Source organism: Protopterus annectens, chromosome 8.part0 (genome assembly GCF_019279795.1).
Source record: "Protopterus annectens isolate FY-2018-M chromosome 8.part0, PAN1.0, whole genome shotgun sequence".
NCBI lineage: Eukaryota > Metazoa > Chordata > Ceratodontiformes > Protopteridae > Protopterus > Protopterus annectens.
Window position 1 is genome coordinate 1,035,754,038 of NC_056741.1, and position 15,287 is coordinate 1,035,769,324.

The following is a 15,287-nucleotide window of genomic DNA, read 5'->3' on the forward strand; positions in this document are numbered from 1 at the left end:
TTTTATTCGGTTTTACTGAACTGCTGGTATGATGGCATTATACATGGCCATCCATATCTGGACACAAGCTGCTACATTGTCCAGCCTTTCCTGTGTCCTTCACCTCTATCATAATTCCTTTCTTGTCTTACAGATAATGCCAAGAAGAAAGAAAATTATAACTTGCCCAAAGAAAAAGATGACCAGCTACAGCAAGGAAGTGGTGAGTGTCCATCGCCTTGTAAATGCTAGTGTTGCTTATCATACAGCTTAGTTCAGAAGTTTAAGTATTTGATCTGCTTGAAGACTTTATCCTTTTGCTTTACATTGACTCACTTTATATTCAATTGCAAACTGTATGACTCTGACTAAATCATTTACCCAAATAGTTTTCCTGGATTGTTCCTAAACAGAGATAGTTGTCTGTAGTGGGTTAAAATGTAATCAACTATTTTTAGACATATTTCTCATGCAATTTGCCTTCTTCCACAGTTCCATTACTTCCAGTCATGCAGTGTGTTTCAGTGCTTCTTGACAAGATCAAACCTAAAAGAACAAGGCTGATGGGGGCAAATGAGTTACTGCCTGCATCAGAACTTAATGCTATCAGTGCAGTGATATAGATGAGGTGGAAAACCCGCTGCTACAGAAACAAGGCCTGATGCAGCTCATTGTGTTTTGTGGACAAAATTATCTGTTGCTACTTGGCTTTTGTATGTGATCGTAAACAACATACAGATCGACTCCACAGCTAGAAAACATTGGGATCGTTCATGGTAATGAAGGGGTCTATATTACAACATCAAAGTCTTAAAACTTTGAATGTTATAATATTGACCACTATTCAGCGAATGCTTGAAATAGCGAAGCTGCAGAACACAAAATATTTTCCTAGGGAAAGTACTCGGTAGGCCATTTCTGCGGCTTCGTTATTTCCTCAACTGTGGTGCGAAGGTGATGGACCGGGTTAAGGTAAGTTTGCAAATGGACCGAGGTAAGGTGAGTGTGTGATAGTTAGGGACCTTAGGGATAGGGAACTGGTAAGGTGAGTGTGTGATAGTTACGGACCTTAGGGTTAGGGAGCGGATAAGGTGAGTGTGTGATAGGGATCTTAGGGTTAGGGAGCGGGTAAGGTGAGTGTGCATTAGTTAGGGACCTTAGGGTTAGGGAGTGGGTAAGGTGAGTGTGCATTAGTTAGGGACCTTAGGGGGGGTAAGGTGAGTGTGCGTTAGTTAGGGACCTTAGGGTTAGGGAGTGGGTAAGGTGAGTGTGCGTTAGTTAGGGACCTTAGGGTTAGGGTTGGGTTAAGGTAAGTGAGTAGCTAGTAGTGTATGTATGGTTTAGTGTAGGGTTCTGTGAAGTGTGTATGTGTGGATTACGTATTTTGGTGTGCTTGTGCTCTGTGTGTGTGTGTGTGTGTGTGTGTGTGTGTGTGTGTGTGTGTGTGTGTGTGTGTGTGTGTATTCTCAGAACAGCAATTTTTTTCCCTTGGAAAACATTTGCTGTTCTGAGCGTTCGAGTATATCACATTTCGAGATTCCAAGGTCGAGCTTATGGTGTTCGATCTTTTGGAATTTTGATAATGTGATATAGACCCATAAAATATATATAAATCCATATTTGAGGTATTTATATTCATAAGTTTATAGTAAGCAATTGGTCCAAGAGGCATTTAAGAGCATTGCCATTGCAATCCTCAGTAACTGCTTCCTCTGCTTTTAATCATTCCTTCAGATGGCTCTCTGGAACGTTGCACTACAGCTTCCAAAGAACTTATGTCCTCACATTTCAAAGAAATTTTCATAACTCTGGAACCATAGGGGTTACTAAAGAAGTGTAAATAGTAAACTCTTCATCACAAACTCATTTTATAGTTAGCATACTTTAAGTTCTGGATCTCAAATTAGATTTTATAAATCACAGTAAACAAAGTATTAAGTCTGTCATATTCTGTAAATAACTTGCAATATTTCATCAACAACTCAAGGTACATACACACTGTCAGCAGCATTTTGTTCATCCTGTTTAGCAATTTCATAGACGGCTAAGCAGTTCTGTCTATGCTACATGGTTGTTGAAACATTTAAAAATATATGACATTTATGACAATATAGATAGTACATGAACAATGGACAGCACAAAGGCGAGTTTATGGATTCCCACCCACTTGCTGAGGTTGACTATTATTTTTTCATTTTCTTTTTATTTTAGTTTCAATTTTTGTTTACATCTATAGAACATTGATCAAAAATCCATCATTTGCAGTCTTAGCCTAGGCTGTATTTTAGAATAAGAGCAAACATAGAAACCAAATGAATGATAAAATGTAGCAGCATGCAAACATATATATATATATATATATATATATATATATATATATATATATATATATATATATATATATATATATATATATATATATATATATATATATATATAGAGAGAGAGAGAGAGAGAGGGGGGGGGAAGAAACCAATATTTAGGAAAATAAAAAATTAACAATAGATTATACAGCATTGGAAAGCAAATAAAGTTAAATCATATTAATGTAAAATAATTTGAATTTAAAGAGAGTGAGGGAGCCACATTCTTTGACATGGAGTGGGAACATATTCCATTGGTATGGAATTCTTTTGGAGAGATATCTATCTTGCTAACAGGTACTGTTAACATGTTGATATAGGTTTAAGCTCTAAGAATGGATATTGGCATTGTTTTAAATTACAAGAGATCTAACAGGCTAGGATCCTGTGTGGTCTTATAAGCCAAACGTTTAGGTCTTCCTCGATTCTGCTGAATATATGTGTTCATGTCATAATACTTCCTTGATGCATAGTTCTGGCTGCAATGTGTTCTTTCTATTGTGCAACTGATTTTTTGAGCGTTCTTTATGTTAAGCTGATAAAAGCAGAAAGAGAAGTTTAGATTAGTAAAGCTTTGTTCTGAATTAATAAAAAGCTATTTCCTTTAATCTAGGAGAGTAAAACACAATAAACACAACACAAATGTAAGGCACACAATGAAAAAAAATAATTATGCCTCCCCACTTACTATATATACAATTCACTTCCCATAATAGAATAGAATTAAGATTATAAGAGAAACTAAATGGCTGTCTCTTCTGACACAGTCAGGAACATCATCTCCAATTTTAACAGCCTTTAAAATAAATCATGACTTCCTTTAACTGCTTTGAATCCTTGTCAGTCTTAATCTGTGATTAAATTTCTGTTCTGTCTTCCTGACCACATTGCTTTATAAGAGGAAAGTCGATTGTTATGCTATACGCCATAATTACATATACCCCCACCCTCCTGTACTGTAACAAAAGGAGAAATAACATTCTAATTCTGTTGTGATAGTTCAAATAAGCTATACCCAATGTTTTTGTAATATTTTTTTATCATCCAAATGTTGCAGCTTGACTGCTTTTATGTGGATAGCATATGGCAATATCACCTTTCATCACTGCTGTGAAACTAATTTCAATTTATTGTCGAAAACATTTCAAAATTGTAATGATTACTCATTTTCTGTAATGCATGATTTATTTCTCCACATATGTACTGCAATATATAGAAGGGTTTCTAAAGTTGTAATCATAGATTTGTCCAGATTCACTTTCGCTTTCATCACATTTATCCCTCCAGCATCTTATCAAAGGTATTTTAAAATATGAATGTCAAACTCATTTCACATACAGTTGCACAATTTCACATAATCATTACCACAGTATGGCAGAAAGCATAATGAATATTAATTTCACTGCCATATAACATAAATAAACTTAGTCCAAGAAGTAAATTCTGAGGAAACATCATATTTTCCACTTCCTATGTGCAGGTCCATCCCTTTTCTTAGAATTTCACTTCTTTTCAGAAGAGAGATTATTTTGATTGAGTTTGTTTGTTTTTCTTTTGGCTTTTCCCAGTTAGGGGTCGCCACAGCGGAACTCTGGTCTGCTAATTATTGGCAGTTGTTTTTTACGGTGCCGAGGTGCCAGCCTGACGCCCAAACTTCAACGAAGGCACGCCCATTCATGCATGTCTTTCAAATGCCACTTGACCGCGGTGATGACACACAGCCGGCGCTCCAGCCAAGAATCGAACAGGAGAGCCTCTTGCTGTGAGGTGACAACGCTACCGCTGCACCACCACGGCTTCTAGCTTAACTTTTCAATATTAGGACTGCAATGTTTCTCACTTTATACACTGGTGTATGAATATGCTAAATGTATACATTTTTTGCAATACACACTTAACACATCTGTTTACACAGACCTGACAATTGTGAGTATTTGTTAACTGACCATCAGGAAGACTTTGATACAAGAAGCAAATGGCTATGGCGTATCAGATAAGAAGAAAACTGAGATATCATTTTTGTTTAACAATCCATTGTCTCTATTAAAATTTCTCCCAGTCAATTCATAGTTCACTAGGTATACCTGAAGCTGTTCTTTGCAGAAGATACCTTGCCATTATTACTGAAAACAAGCTACATTTTATTTATCTATATATCTATATATCTATATATATATATATATATATATATATATATATATATATATAGATATATAGATATATATATATATATATATATATATAGGGTCCCTATTAGAAGACAGAAAACACATTATTTTGAATGCATCTTGGTTGAACTCAAAAGACTGAAACGGCAAAATATCGAAGCGGCTTTTAAGCGAATTCTTTCCCTATGAAAGAATTTGCTTGGCCACTTCGTTACTTTGCCATTTTCAACATTGTAGTTTGGTCTCAGAGTTGGTATATTTAAGTAGGGGGGTGTGGGAGGTGCAGCCCCTCACATGGGTTGGGGGGGTGAAGCCCCCCACTTAATGTAATGTTTAAAGTGTTTTATTTATTTATTTTTTTGTTGGAACAGCGATTTTTTTTCCCTACGAAAAAAATCGCTGTTCTGACAGTTTGAAATTGTAAGCTTTCACTTACATAGGGTCGATTAATCACCATTCACTTTTTTAAGTGTTCGGTGATCTAATATAGACCCTATATACATATATATATATATATATATATATATATATATATATATATATATATATATATATATATATATATACATATATGTATATACAGACATACAACTAACCTTCACAGATGAATTATTATTACAAAATTCTTTCCATGTCCTGATCCTCTAACCACATATATTCCTAACAGACAGGAGAGGACCACTTTTCAGTGTACTGAAATTGAACAATAAAATAGATGACAAAGCCACCAGCATGTTCCACCTGCCAAATGGAATAATTTTCTGCCAGAATTTAACCTATTATCACAATGACCAGAATTTAGATTATCTGAATTAGAAGAGTTATAGCTGCCTGCAAGTCATATACATAAATATATATATGTATATATATATATATATATATATATATATATATATATATATATATATATATATATATATAAAACAGGCATCCACACTTGGTGCTTGGACCAAAATAAAATACACCAACCACAGTCCTGCACACTAAAGGCAAATAACTAATAAATCCAACATGCCCTTAGAAAAATAGTTCAATGTGGGCAAATAACGAGCAAACACAAAGTATGCTAAATAACATTTAATTATTTATCATAGTCCATTCAGAAAGTGACGATCAAACCAAACAGACCGGTTTTGCCCCCTGGCTTCATCATTGCAAAGAAAAACATAACCCTTCACCTTTAAATACTATTAAATTAAAGCAACGCACATTTTTTAACAATTTTTGTAGCTAGTAGCAGTTTATCAAAGATCACATCATTATAAATAAAGAAATACAAACAAGAATAGTTATAAAAGACCACATATTAAACTGTATAGATATATTAGCACCACTTATCAACTTTTAAATATAAATTACTAATACTAAATAAAAAATAGAATTCTGTTATAAAAAATAAATATTTTAATAACAAAAAACCTCAAATGCACCCTTTTACCAATATTCATTAAGACCTGGCCTGTACATAGCACCCAAATTGATTATCCATAACCTCTCTTTACGATCTAATATATGATGTTTGCATACATTTGACATATTCCTACCCCTAACCAAGTCAATCCCAACAAAAAGAAAAAGTGTGCAGAAGCATGTTCAAGTGTGTGTTTGTAAAGCACACTCCTAGGGCACTTGCAGTTGATATCACTAAGATGAACTGCTATCCTGTTCTTAAATGTCCTAGAGGTCTGTCCCACATAAAATGCTCCTGACAAATAGCCATGTAGACCTCCCATTCTGTACGAACTATGATCAAATATCTAATATCAAAATCTTTGGGAGTATTAATCGATGTAAATGACTTAGTCTTGGAAACTACTCTACAATAAACACAATTACCACAACTGGTACACCCCTTAACATCCCCTAAAATCATTCTTATATCTGAACCCATTTTTTTAAACCAAGAAAGTGATTCACCTATATTCCTACCATGTTGATAAATGAAAGAACAGTTTTCTTCAAGACACTGGTCAAAGAACTTGTCCAATTTCAATACATGCCAATGTTTATTGACGACGTCCTTGATTTTAAACGTATTTGTACCATAACTGGTAACAAACCGTAACTTAGATACCTTTTGCCCTGGGATTCACACTCATTATCATGCCTCCAATAATGCATTTTTAGTAAATGGATTTCTATAAAGATTGGTTATCATTGTCCCATCCAGGGCCTTAGTAATATTGACATCTAAGAAATCAATATTAGATACCTCACTCTTATCAACAAATTTCAAGTCAAACTCATCCGAGTTTAAATATGTTACAAATTGCTGCCATGTTTCTAATGTCACTGACCAAATGCCCCAACAATCATCTAAAAAAATGTCACCACATGACTAATTTTTAAAAGGGTTCTCCTCATTATAAATCAAACCACACTGTAAATACCCCATAAAGAGGTCTGCATAAATTGGAGCAAAAGTTGTACCCATTGCAGTACCCTAGGTCTGTAGATAACATTGAGCACCAAAATAAAATACATTATGTTCCAAAACTAACTGTATAATTTCAGTAAGAAATTCAGAATGTTCAGGTGAGTATAAAACAGATTCAATGTGACAATACCCCACGGCTCTCATACCACCTGAATGGGGACTACTTGTATGCAAAGACTGTACATCTAAAGTACAAAGATAAGAACTATAGAGAACCTATAGGTCATTCATTAGTTGCAAAAATTCAGTAGAGTCTTTCAGTCTTGCCCTTATCAAATTTAACAAAGGTTTGAGTTGGTATTCTAAATACATGGATAGGTCTTCAGTCAAAGAACCCCTTCCAGATACAATAGGTCTCTCGGGTGGAGAAACAACAGATTTTTGTATCTTAGGAAGTATATTAAATCTTTACTTCCTAGGGTCATCCACTATTAATGGCTTACAAAGAGTTTCTGATATTAGGCCATTATTTTTAGACTGCAAAAGAAACCTATCAATTTTATTCTTGAAATCCAAAGTTGGATCTAAAGGCAGTTTAAAATAAAATCTACCATCATCCAATTGTCTCAAGGCCTCCCTAGTATAATCAGATGTATTCCATAGAAAAGTTGCTCCACCCTTATCCACTTTAACTGCTACTAATTTTTTATTATCAGCCAACTGTACAAATGCCTGCTTTTCAGTTTGAGTTAAATTACCATAATTTCTAAATAAACATTCTGATTAGTATGTAAGTCATGTAACACAAGCTCCTCAAACATCTTAACCTTAGGAGGATAGGGTGGATGAAAAGTATACTCCTTTACTCGAAACTCAAGATTGAATGAGCTACAGTCATCATTCTTTGAACTATAAAAATATTTAAAATTCAAATTCCTACAAAAATGTTTTACATCCATGCAGACATTGTAATGTGATGTAAAGTGAGATGGTACAAAACCCAAACCTTTATTAAGTATACTTCTTTCACTGACAGCTGAATCAAAACTGGTTAAATTCACAATTCAATCATCCTTTTTATCAGTCCCATTTCCAATAATCACATTCTGACCAAGTCCCTGAAACCTTTTTCCATGTTGTTCTCCATATGATTTTCGATGTTTTCCTCCTCCTCTCTTAAAGGGCCCCTTTACTTTTAGGTTGCTTGCACATCAGTGATGCTATTTCAAATGCATCACCAGGATCAGTCTCTGCATCTGTGATAGGTGGGTTGGATGAAAAGTCTGAGGCACTAGAATCAGTATTACTAGTGTTACGGGGGGGGGGGGGTTAAAATAGATTTTCCTCTTTTATGCTTAGTTCTAGCCTGTCTAACTGTTTCATAGAATCTCACTGCTCATTTAGATGATTTCCATGAGAATGCTATATTACTTTTAAAATCCCCCATGTCTCTGTTAAATTTCTTAAGCTTATGGATCTTTACCTCATTCTCAAAACTGCCCACCTCTTCAAGATATCTAGCATACAAAACATGATAGTCATTTTGTTGTTCATATTGTTGGATATTCTCTAAGTTAGAGTCCAACTTAGTCTTAATGGAAAGAAGAGAGCGTTCATAAAACTCAACAAGCAGTTCAATAAATAATTTGGAATCCGTGCACTGGATCAAATGCCATTTAGACATAAACTCCAGGTCATCTTTTCCTATTTCTGGTTCCAAGTAAACTCATAAACCACACAGTGCTAAATCAGCCCCCAATTAGGCTTTTAATAATTTTATATACCACACTGTGGATCTAATTTTTTTTGTTAAAATACTCAAATCTTTAAATAAACCCTCCATCTCAGTGATCCAACTCACCTCTGTACCCATTCCCGCCATTACATTTAAATTGCAGCCCTCTAAACAAGCTACATTGCCCTTATCCTCCAACAGGTTACCAATAAATGCTCAAAGGTCCCCCCCCCAGCAGCCATTGTCAATCGTTCATTGTTCCCAAAGTCATTAGAATCCAATAATAGCAAATAATCAGGATCTGGATCAACACTTGGTACAAAGTATCTCCAAAAACAGGCTTCTGGTGCATGTATCCACACTTGGTGCTCAGACCAAACCAAAATATACCAACCATAGTCCTGCACACTAAGGACAAATAACTAATAAATCCAATATGCCCTCAGAAAAATAGCTCAATATGGACAAATAACGAGCAAACACAAAGTATGCTAAATAGCATTTACTTATTCATCATAGTCCATTCAGGTATACTAGATCATAAAGAGGGGTTATGGATAATCAATTTGCATGCTATGTACAGGCCAGGTCTTAATAAATATTGGTAAATAGGCGTATTTGATGATTTTTGTTAATAAAATATTTAGTTTTTTAAAATGGAAGTCTATTTTTCAGTTTGCATTAGTAATTTATATTTAAATGTCGGTAAGTGGTGGTAATATATACAGTTTAATATGTGGTCTTTTATGAATATTATTGTTTGTATTTTTTTATTTATAATGATGTGATCTTTGATAAGCTGCTACTATCTACAATAATTGTTAAAAAATGTATCTTGCTTTAATTTAATAGTATTTAAAAGCTAAGGGTTACGTTTTTTTCACTGCACTGATGACACCAGGGAGTGAAACCGGTATGTTTGGTTTGATTGTAACTTCCTGAATGGACTGTGATAAATAATTAAATGCTATTTAGCATACTTTGTGTTTGCTCATTATTTTCCCATATTAAACTATTTTTCTAAGGGCATGTTGGATTTCTTAGTTATTTGCCTTTAGTGTGCTGGACTGTGGTTGGTGCATATAAATATATATATATATATATATATATATATATATATATATATATATATATATATATATATATAATTTTGTGTTCGCATCACCATGGTTTCTTTTATGTCTAGGTCATAATATAGTAGATGTTTTATTCTGTGGATTATATATACTTTAAACCAAATGGCTTAGTTAGTACAGCGAGTTTTGGGTTTAACTGAGGATTTCATGCATTAAAAATGGTTGTAGTAACCTGTATGTGTGTGCATTACTTTCATCTTTATAATCTCTGTATTATCCTTATATTGAGGGTTCACTTAAAGTAATATTGTATGTGCATATTTATTTAGTAACCTATGGTTTACTGGATATTGTATAATCTTTGTGGTGAGTTTTGCTCATTTTGTGATTTTTTCATAACAATTGTCAACTTAATATTATGAATAGATGTACATTCTGTTATGCTTATTTCATTATTGCTGTGTAGAACTTTTTTCTTCAGGTACTCTTTGTTGCTTAATAGGAATAACTTAGTGGACAGTCAATAAGCAAACACAAACAGGCAAACAAATAAGCAAACAAGGTTTATCAGAGCTTTGACTGAAATCTGGAAATCACAGCAGCCACATGTCTTTTACCCATAGGAGCTAAACATTTTGTACAAAAGCCAAATTGTTTTTGTTGAGATACTCTTCACGTAAAAATAACTAACTTGTCCCAAATGCCATTCTATCATATCATTACTTCATTGTTCTCTCATATTTTCCATGCAAATCATAGCACATATACAGGACAACATTTGTTTGGATTATCTGACAAATTGTTAAGTTCTTTCATACTAATATAATTTTGTCATCACTTTAAACAATAGTTACGGTATTAATCATATTGTGTAGTACATGAAGATGCACAATTATACCCCACAATCAGGAGAAAAAACTTTGTTAGGCACCTTCTGAGATAAGAAAAAAATTGTAGTGCATGGAGCACTGTGATTACACTCCAATAATGGTTAAATAACATCCTGGTTCACTCTAGCATAAGATCCGATCTTAACATTGCTTATAAGGGTGCTTAACAATTGTTAAGCACCCCTAAATGCTGTTAGGATTGCATCTGGCACTAAAGGCTGCATGTAAACAACAGCATGAGAACATGAAATAACTTCAGTTTAACTCCCATTTCTGGTTGATGTCTGCTACATTTCAGGCACTAATTTGAATCAAAATGCTTCCCTTAGACAGGGAATATATAAGGGCATAAACCAATTTTCCACTGTTTTACTTGCTTTAAAAGCTGGTACAACACATTAGATTTGTATTTATTTATTTATTTTACTTTTGTATAACGAGTAGTACATGGAGTAGATAAATCTCCGTGCACTACAAAGAAATATGATCTGATCATAACATATTATTCACTTTTGATGTTAATTTCTTGACATCCATTGTTTCATAGGTTGGTACTAGGCTATCGGCCCTAGGGCCTATACAAGCCTAGCCATAACAATTCCCTGGCTATTTCTTCCCACAATATTTACTTCCTTGGACCCTTGTCTAGCAGGGCTACTGAAGTGATCCCCGGAGTGGATTTCCTATCTCCCATCCAATCGTCAAGGTTCCTTTTGAAGAGAGCCAAAGAGGTGCTCTGCTTGAAATGTATGGGCAGTCTATTCCAGAGTCTGGGGAGTCTCTGGGTCAGGAACCTATCCCTCCAGCATGTTTTGTTCATTGTGATAACAAGGTTTAGATCCCTGGAGTGTGTGGCTCTGAGGGATTGGGATTTCTTTAAGTGTAGCATGTCCAACAGCTCTGGGTTTGACATAGCCTTATATGTTAAGCAGAGATCGCCTCTGAGTAGACGATATGCGATACAGTATAGCTGGATTTTTTTTTAAGATGGTCAGCATAGGGCATCTGCTTTAGGTCTATGATTCTTTTAGTGAAGTATTTCTGCGGCCTTTCCAGTTGTTGCAGATGTCTTGAGAGGTACATACCAAATAGGGCGTTGTATTCTATAATGGGTCTAATGAGGGACGAGCACAGTGGGACAATAACCACCTTTTTTCTGGATGAAAAGCCCTTAGTGATGAGGTGTGCCACATAGAAGGATTTCCTGACTGTTGTGGTGATGTGTTTAAAACATATGATATACACATTATAATTGGAGACCCGATCATAATCTTCTATGGTAAGTGTCTATCAGAGAATCTTACACTGGAGCATTAACAGTAAAGTTATACTATAGTCTTGCACTGGAGCATTAACAGTAATGCTGTGCTAGAGTCTTACACTGGAGCATTAACAGTAATGTTATGCTGGAGTCTTACACTGGAGCATTAACAGTAATGTTATGCTAGAGTCTTACACTGGAGCATTAGCAATAATGTTATGGTAGAGTCTTACACTGGAGTATTAACAGTAATGTTATGCTGGAGTCTTACACTGGAGCATTAGCAATAATGTTATGGTAGAGTCTTACACTGGAGCATTAACATTAATATTATGCTAGAGTCTTGCACTGGAGCATTGACAGTAACTGCACAAGAACATATTATGAAGTTAAAAACAACAACTTTATGAAGAAGTATGTGACTTAGCACTCCTGCTATTTATTTTTTTCTCTGTCTATTAGAAACTGGTAGTGCACAGAACAGGAAAAGCTCTGTGCACTTCAAATAATTATTGAAACTGATGTTAAGATTCATTTCAAGCTTTGCCTCACATTGCTGTTGAGATGAATTTCTTGTCACGCATTCCTGGAACATATAAAAACTTGGTTATGATTGGAGAACCAATAATAATCCGATGTGTATGTTTAACACTTATTACATTGTGGGTTTTCCTTTTAAAGCTGTCATAAGCAATATGCAAGTCCCCATCTTTAAATGACTTTTTGTTAAAGCTACTCAAAGTAATTAACAGTCAGTTTGAAACAATACTAGTGAAAAAAACATCTATACTACAAATTACTTTGCATGACTAACACTGAGAGCACTGGAGTGTTACTCTACTAACACTATGGCAAGGCATGCAATCAGTATGAGAAGCCAAATACAGCTTCATGCACGGGTACCACTCAAGGAAAAGTCACTAAATCCACACCCACTATATGCTTTAGTAAAATCAGAAAAAGCATTCTATTTTCAGGAATTTACCCCCCATATATGTATTTGCCATATAATAAGCCACATTTCACTCAGTATGTGAGCCCTTAACTATGTATACTAATTCCAAAGTCACATAAACATCAGTGAAAAAGAGAAACATGCAGTAAAGCTGAAACATGGCTTGTACAAATGCAATTTCACAGCAGAGCTGAAACAATACTAGAGTATTCCAGAAGCTGACGTTTCAGGGAGTTTGTTTTGGGTGCCATAATTCAAACAGATGTATATCTTCCACAGGACATTCATCTGTCTTGCTAATAAAATTAGTTTAGTAGTGTCTAGATATCCAGAAGAACAGTCCTCCAAATGAAAGGAATACGAAGCATTTTCTTATTTCCGTTTCAAAGGAATGGCTTAGACAAAACATACAGACTGCATTAATAAATCCACATCAATCTTATCAGAGAGGCCAGCACTTTTGTAGGGGATATGTTAATCTATGAGTGAATGAACCACATTTCATTCTGTCCACTAGGGGGCATTATTAGGAACCACATTAGGATATGCTAGACAACAACAAAAATGTTCCCTTCCCCTCAGTATGTGGGCAGTACTGCCATCACCTCCTCTTACCTGTGTAAATCAATAAGTGGAGATATGAGCTATAGGCAAGGCTGGTTTACATAAATCCTGAATACAGCTTGGAACGAGGGAAGGTAATTAAAATAAATAAATAGATAAACAGCAATGAGTATGTATGATAAATAATGTTCTCCTGTCTTTACACACATATTTTGCATTCTCCGAAGAATATTTTCATTAGAAACAGCATTATTTACAAAATCTCCTAGTGAACAGCTTCTTCTATTATAAGGTAGGAATTAAGATGGATGCCTCTTTTTTTCCTGATGATTTACAAATGGTTGATTTCATATAGCTGATATTTCTGGAACTTTGTAATATCTACATTTTCCTGCTGAGATGTCTTTGTCGTATAAGAAGCCACATATTTAAACAAATAATTTCTCATCTTTTCTCCAAAGAGTATAGCTATTCCTTATGTTCTACCCTCAAAGCTTCCTTTGGTCCACAGCATCAAGGCTCAGTGAAGTGACTGTGAGAACTAGCTGTCTGAGTTCTGCAGTGATACCTTATACTAAAGGTGGTATCCACAGTCTGGAGCTTCGCATTTTCATAGTGGTGATACAGGAAGAGTGGAGCTACATGGATATGCAAATCCCAGACTGTCAGCGTGCACATGAAGATTTGAAGAAGTTGTTGTAACAACCCCCATCACAAAAGCATAACATGCTTAATACTTAAGCGATAGGGAGAAAGTTACTATGTTGTTAAGGGGCTTTAAACGTGTTTGAGTCACAGACATGAATCTATGAATCTATAACAAGCACATTTGTATACTAAGCAGGTAAATAACCCTGAACTTACACCAGTAAGCTGCAGTTTTCTTAGAGAATACAGAGATTCAAGGGGAGATCAGTTGATGTTTCTGTATTCCTAGACATTTTTCTAGTGAGCCACTTGGGTAAATGTTTTATTTTGGTGCTTGTGCATACCTGGACATTTTACTGATGAAGTCACTTGGAGACATTTTTCATTTTGGTGCTTGTACATAACTTGACATACTCCTGAAGGGCAAATAATTCATTTCTGTCAGGGAGGTGCTTGTGCATATAGTCAGACAGTTGAAGTGACTGATGAGCAGAATAACTTATTGTATTATTTTATTGCTTGTGCATACTTATTACAAGCTAATGAAGAGGTTGCTGGGGGAAATAATTCATTTGTGTGTCAGGGAAGTCCTTGTGCATATACTTGGACAAATAAGTTCACAGATTGCATCTCCAATATGAAATGTGAAGCATCGCTTTTAACAACACGTGTGTGTACTGTAGGGATGAATTTCAAAACTGCTTCATTAGCATACTACACTTTTCAGCATTTGTCAATTATATCTCATTATTTTTAAGGCTTTTGACATTAGAGTATAAGGCCTCTATGACTCTAACTTTTACTACACTCATTTGTAAGCATCAGGAATACCCATGTCACATTTCCTCAGGTTAGAATGAATACTGGCCTATACTCCACTCTTCTAGAATTCAAATGTACATTTCTTACAGCATGTATGAGTACTGCTAAATAACAGAATAATAGTATTGATAGTTAAATTAGTAATGGTACATCTAATTTAGTCAATAACAGCTGGTACCATACCACTCTAACTTGATCATTTGTGAATAACAAGGTTGCTGATAATATGATTAGTGTTGCTGGAAACCATACCTAATTGTGCATACTATTCTTTGTTTACCATAAGCCATACCTGATGAATATGATCTGTCACTTATAAGTGTGCTTAAATCAAAAAGAAATCAGCAATATGTTGGAAGCAAAAATCCTGGTATTTAATATTAAATTTCTAGCCATATCCAAACACTTTCAACTTGCATAACTTCTGAATTGCCTGCCGCTGGAGTCAG

The 15,287-nt window shown here is 34.9% G+C and overlaps 1 protein-coding gene across 1 annotated transcript in view; it reads left to right on the plus strand.

Annotated features, from left to right (window-relative positions):
• FAM131C (family with sequence similarity 131 member C) overlaps positions 1-15,287 on the plus strand; it is a 1,671,064-nt gene that overhangs the window by 809,785 nt on the left and 845,992 nt on the right. The window contains exon 2 of the mRNA XM_044080515.1: positions 134-202. Within this exon, the coding sequence (XP_043936450.1) occupies positions 134-202 (69 nt within the window). The remainder of the gene's footprint in view (positions 1-133; positions 203-15,287) is intronic.